The sequence below is a fragment of the Mesitornis unicolor genome, unplaced genomic scaffold (assembly GCF_000695765.1).
Source record: "Mesitornis unicolor isolate BGI_N332 unplaced genomic scaffold, ASM69576v1 scaffold43028, whole genome shotgun sequence".
Lineage (NCBI taxonomy): Eukaryota > Metazoa > Chordata > Aves > Mesitornithiformes > Mesitornithidae > Mesitornis > Mesitornis unicolor.
The window spans coordinates 1-6,557 of NW_010200567.1; the positions used below are offsets into that span (position 1 = coordinate 1).

At 47.3% G+C, this 6,557-nt stretch overlaps 1 protein-coding gene across 1 annotated transcript; it reads right to left on the reverse strand.

Moving 5' to 3' along the window:
• Positions 1–3,895: 3,895 nt before the first annotated feature.
• Positions 3,896–4,952, reverse strand: LOC104535082 (TSC22 domain family protein 2-like; the record flags this gene model as incomplete). The annotated part of the gene is made up of 2 exons (XM_010189801.1): positions 3,896–4,138; positions 4,901–4,952. Coding segments are annotated over 2 exons (295 nt in total), but the record flags the coding sequence as incomplete, so codon positions are not given.
• Between the last annotated feature and the right edge of the window lie 1,605 nt (positions 4,953–6,557).

Genomic DNA, 6,557 nt, shown 5'->3' on the forward strand with positions numbered 1-6,557 from the left:
CCCGAACTGTGAATTTGCCATTGAAAAGCAAAGCTCTTTTTCAGAGATGACAGGGATTGACAGGCCCAGCGCTTTGTCTCGAGCAGTGGCAGTAGGAGATGCTGTGAAGGACAGGCAAGTTTTGGCACCCTATGCAGTTCAATCCCGAATGTTAATACCTCTGCAGCTTGATCTCCACCTGCTTCTCTCCTTACATCCTGAAGCGTTGTATAGGGGTGACAAGAGGGTACATCCCTTTTCATCAACCCACTGTCCAAGAGCTTGCCCAAGCCCTGTTCGAGCATCCCACCTGCCTCCACCACACCCCATGGCAACCAGCTCCATAGCCCACTTTCTGCTGTTAAAAAAAACCCACACTCCCCGAGATCTGATGAACAACAGTTCTGTGCCCACCTCACTCATCGCCTTCCCTGGGCACTCTTAACCACTTGTGTCAGCTTTCCCCAGCCTTCTCAGGCTCTCCTCATTAAGCATTTCCTCATAATTATGCATTTCCCTCACATCCCCCATCATTTTGTAGCCTTTCCCTGCATGTTCTGTCACATCTCTGAGATACAGGGGCTAACTCAGAGCCACCGCAAAGCCAAGTGCCGTCGCTCCGAGCCGTTTCTGCTCCAGCGTGCTCTCTGCTGCAGACCCCCGGCTGCAACTGCCCTCCCATCCGCGCCAGGCGTGCACCCCATGCTGGGGCCAGCCCCGCTTCAGAGCACGGCACAGCCAGCAGCTGAGTCACTTCTCTATGCGTTACACTAGGCTGTGCAATAATTTCCAAGATAAGCATTACAGGAATATACAACAGCACCGTGAGCTTGCACACGCAGCCCTCAAACAGCCGTTTCCCCAAGGAGCACCCGGCAGCGGCTGGCATGGAACAGCAGGGAGCACCCAGAGCCAGGCAGACCCCCGGAGCGGTGTCACCCGGCGTCGTGCGATGCAGCGCTGACGGGCGGCCGACTGACGGCGCCGGTGCCGTCACACGCAGGGACAACAAAGAAAGGCTGTGCGGCAGCGGGAGCTGACGGACACCCCAGCACAAAGCAGCGCGGCAGCCGACACAGCCCGACAGTAACACGAGCGTTTCCCAACGAGCCTTTCTTCTGCCTGAAATCGAACACTGAACAACAAGGTGATCTTGCCATATCGTGGCACTGCTCTTCCTTCCTTTCCCCAGGCAGGAGTCTCCAAATTGCTGCTGGCTCTGCCCAAGACCCTCTCCTGCCATTTCAGTGCTCAGGCGCAGCAAGTGGTGCTGGCATTGAGAGCCCAGCCCACCTCACCACTAGGAGAGAGCAAAAACCAAACCCAAACCTGGCAGTAGAGCGAAGCAAACAAAGGGTTTCTAACAGGATCAGTATAATCTTTGTTTCACCCCCAATTCTCAGCAGATTTACTAAATGCTTTTTTGTTTCAGAGAAAAACCCCTCTGCAGAATCTGCCCTATGTGCAGGCAGATCCCACAGTGGGTGTGCAGCACAGCCCACAGACAACTCCACACGGGGAGGTTACACCAGCGGGAGAGGAGACACACAGCACCCGCTGCACCAGGCACAGGGGTGCTCAGGACCATCTACTTACCACCTCATACCACCAGCAGGACACCAGCAACTTCTGTCACGTTTCAAATGTCTTTTCTGTTTCACTCCTTAAGAACAGGCTGATAATTACAGCATCCCTGCCACAGTAGCTTTCTTTCCTGCCACAGTAGCTTTAACCAACTGCAACCTGAAGCACTTCTGTTCACAGAAGTCCCCCAGTTTTTGTCCCTTTTCACGTCATTTACCAGCGATCAAATCAGACAGGATCTGAGCACACCTACATCCTCCTGTACAGCAGAGCAAGCTGTTGATCACACGAGGGAAACGTGTTTTGCTGCTGACACTGTTCTCTAATTGAAGTGCAAAGCTCCTGTTTCCCTGCAGAAGCCACAGCAGTAAACACAGCTAAGGGCAGACCACCAGCACCCATCCACAGCTGGGGTGGAAATCACGGCAGTATATTATCTCAGTGACCGATACACACACAAAATATATATATTCATATATATAGACACACACAGAGCTTTTTTGGCCTGTGCCATGAGCTGACACTTGGGAAGGTGACGCTGTCTTCAGGACACAGCACAAAGGTGCTTCCTTGAGATCTGAAAACATCAAAAACCACAGCTTCCAGCGCTGCTGCTTTCGGTTTGTTGTACCTGACACGTAGATCTACGCAGGGTAAGACGCAGAAGCAAACCAAACGTGTGGGGAATGTGGTCAGACAGGAGCAGGCAGCACAGCAGGCACACGGCGCAGATCATTCTTGATGTTGCTCAGAAGTGAGCTCTTGGTTTGAACACACCCAGGGCACTGACAGCTCCAGAACAATGCTCTTCCCAGAGTGCAAGATAAAGCCCCAGTGCACAAGAAGCAGTTATAATTTCAGCATTATTCTATTACTGGCTCCCTGAGGTTACCTTTCTCCATTCTGTTAAGGGAAAAAGCGCTACTGAATTCAGTTACAATGTAACAACATCTACAGCCAAAACAATTCAAAACTGCAGTTTAATTTCAGAAAATGTGTTAAAATATATCTGTATTTACACATCAGTTTGACACACGGCATTGTTTTACACAAATGATGGTCTCTCTTGAAACTGTATTTATGAAATGTACATTTTTTATTTAAATACTCAGTATACACTGCACTTAATCTGCATGTTGCATTTATTAAATACATTAAAATCTGCAATGTAACAAAACGTTTTCTGCATACGAAATTCAAAACACCATTTTAAATGAACAAAAGATGGCTCACTTCATTTATTTTTAACAACTAGTGTGCAGCACACTAGCTCAGCTCCACCAACACCAGCTGTTCTTTCTTTTTTATTTGACATTATTCACAGACTATTACATATTACAATAAGAGTGCTGGATAAAAACATGAGGTACGAAAGTGGTTCAAAGATTATAGGTCATGCAGATCATGCTAGACAGCAAAGAAAGTTGTGAATGAGAAAACACTAAATAAGAATACATAAAGAATGTGCATTATAAAATAAAAAAAACCTCAGATTACACAGCTTTGCTTCTTTGGTTACAAAGTAGGTTGAACAATTTCACAGCTTTTTATTCCCATCCAAAAAAAAAAATATACGAAATGTCAAAAAGCAGAGGAATCATGGCAATTTCTCTCTATTAGAAAGTAGAAACAGAAATGAGCAAAGTTTTCTTCATCAAAATAGCCCATCAATTATTTATTATATCACAATAACTGGTGACTACCTGTACAGATGCACTATGGTCTTCATACTTACACTCTATACAAAATTTACATTCAAGCTGGATCTTTACTACCGTAAATAAATACCAAAGGTAAATTGCCATTAGTGTTAGAAATATGCCAGGATTCTTTTGTTCAATTATTGCCTAAACATTTTACCTATTCAACGCAATCCCATCTATCATTTTACTGATACATACATTTATAAAAAAAAATTAAAAAAGTTCTGTGACATTGTTCATGTACATTATGAAAATAGCAGCCCTGTAATAAATAAAACAAATAAATGCAACTAACATAGGCAAATGTTGCTGATGGGAAAGAAGAGTGGCTCTGGGGACAAATTGTGACTGCTCACCAGACAGCGAGGCTCAAAGCCATCCGCGGGAACAGAGACCTGGGGAGCCACCAGAGCCCGACAGACCCCGCTCCCGCGCCCGAACGCGCTCCTTGCGTCAGCGCCTCCATCTGCGCGTCAAGGCCGGGGCGGACAGCGGGGCAGCTCCGCGTGATTGTCTAATACTGACACGGCCAGACACGACACAAGCATGGCTACGCGCTCTCGGGCAGTGGGGCACAGCGGTGGCACGCGAGGACAGACCGCTCCCGGGCTGTGCTTCCCGAGAAAGCATCACACGGAGGAGACGTTCGGCTGCTGCGGGGGCTGCGCCGTCCCTGCCTGCGCCTGCGAAGAGCTGCTGGGGGCGGGCTGAGGGGTGGAGAGCTGGGACAGCTGATCGCTGTTGGAGAGAGATTTTAACAGTGCGTTCTCTCGTTCAAGTAAAGAGTTTCTTTCTACCAATTCTTTTATTTGTTCCTTCAGGACCTCCACTTCTTCTCTGACTGCATACATCAAATGGCTTTTCACTAGATCCTGTGAAGAGCAAGTCAACGTCACACACGGTGCGAAAACAGCCCCGTCCCACCCCAGCCCCAGGATTTACTGTGGTACTGCCTTCACGGACTTAGTGGTAAGCCTGGAAAACTAACTCACTTGTCACTAGAAGTATATGAATGAATCAGCCTTCAAGAGCAAATAACCGAGCTCTGTAATTCAGTGTAACGGGCCCCTACACAAAAGCGTTGCTTCCAGCACTAAGTCCAAGTCAGCTGGGTTACGCTGAAGACAAGGACTGGAATTATGGCCCAGCTACTCAGGAGGTAGGAGCCTGTGTTACAAAACCCCAAGTGCTGAGGTGTGCGGGAACCAAGAAATAAGAACAACTCTAAATCAGCAGAAGCAAAAACCAGACAGATGTAACTGAAGCTAACAAAATGTCAAGGATGACATAAGTGACAGTTCAGAAAAACCAGTAATGAACTTCACTCAAGTAAGAAACTTAAATGTGCTATTTCTTTTCAGCACCCCTTTAAGTTCAGTTAGCTTGTTCACAGAAATTCATAGGATAATTAATTTAAGAACATTTCTGGCCCAACAGCAAAGGCAATCCTGGTTTGGGGCCATCCCATAGCTGATACAGAAAAACCTTTTTTCCCGGATGATGGTCTCAGTGTGACCCGACTGAAGGGATCGCAGAATATTACGGACTCACAGAAACACAATGCAGCTGGAAAGTTATGGTCAATGATGAACCACTAATCCTACCGGAAATAACAACTTAGTTTTTTTACTTACCATTGCCTGTTCTATTTTGTTGTCAATGGCAACAACACTTGCACCAGATGCACTGCAAATACAAGGAGAAAACTTTGTGAGTGTTACTGTACCATCCCATAAAACCAGGCAGGACCCCTAGAACATGATTAAAACGAGAGGTTAAAGCTTCAGACCTGAGAGTTCAGTACACGACCACAGGGCTCCCCCCCTCCAGAAAAATATAGTATTAATTAAATTAACTAATTTAACCACTTTGATTCCTTGCCTCATTTTTCAGCTTTCTTCACTGGGGAAAACAGGGCTTTATGGGATATTAATGGGGTCCTTAGCTCTAATTTTATTTCTGCTAAATTGCTTTTATAAAGCATTGAAAACTGTTATCACATCTGTTGTCTTGCTTTACTCGAAGACTACTTCCCAGTTAAAATGTCCCTGGATCAGCACTGTCTGTACAATCTTGCAAGCAAGTGGCAGCAGCCCAGAGAAGAGGAGGACACCACCAGAGCCCCAGCTTCCCCAGTGCGCTGGGGGTGTTCGGTGAATTCTCCTTGGACCACGTCTACCACCCAAGAAACACCTGTCGTTGGTTATGGCTGGGTCAGTCACGTTCCAGACACCCAACTGCAGGACGGCCCACAAAAACACCCCTCACCACTGCAGGAATCTGAATTATGGTGTGAAATGAGATGCCAAACTGCATCTTTAAATCCTGGGTTACAGCAACTTGGGCTGTAACATTTTTGGCCTGTTTTCAAGTCACAGTGTAGGAGCACAGGGCAGCTGCTCACTCCTAACTCTCCAGAGTCAGAATTTCGGGGGGTGGTGGTGTCCCTGGTCCCTCTGCTGGGAGAGAAGCCTCGGTCAGGCAGGATCCCCTGCAGACTCCCAATGCCCCCGTGGCTCTCAGTGGCCCCGTTTCCCCCCACGCACCAGGCCCAGCGCTGATAACCCCTGATAACGCTCCCTGGCCACGGAAGTCGATATCAGCAGTGTGCAGCTATGCTGAAAAAAGTTAACATAGGGAAAAACGGCAGGTTTGGGGTCCTACTGGGAAACTCGCCTCTCCAAAAACAGGTAACACTCCCTGAAACCACGTGCTAGGAGAAAACTACTTAAGGCTTTTAAGTACTGGTGATAAGCTCAGCAGCTACATACGTGCAACAAAGCTCAACTATCGCAAGAACATGACACTGCTTAGAGAAATCCATCGTACCACGTCTCACCAGAGCTGTCAGCGTTTACAAGATGAGGAATCAGCTTTTCAGACTGAGGGAGCAACGGCCTCTACTCCTGAATTACACAAAGCCTGTAATCTAAATCAAAGTGCTAAATACCCACTTCACGAGGAAATGGCTCCCGTGTCTTACTGCCTCCTAAGCTTCTTTCAAGCCACATTCATGGTAAACCTCCTCAGAATAAAGTACTAATAATTCATGCCAAGGTTAAGTACTCCTTTCTATCCTGAATTAAGGTGTTTCAGAGCTGTCTGAAGCTGCCACAGATGTCCCTGCTCAGAGTCACTGAACCCCCACAGCTGCCACGTCCCTGGCACAGCCCTTCACAGCACTGCACTGGGACGCAGGTGAGGAGTTCTGAACAGCGAGACAAGAGCAGCAAAATTAAAGCAAATGGCCCAGTTCATAGTGGATCTGCTCCTGCACCTTTACAGTGTAAT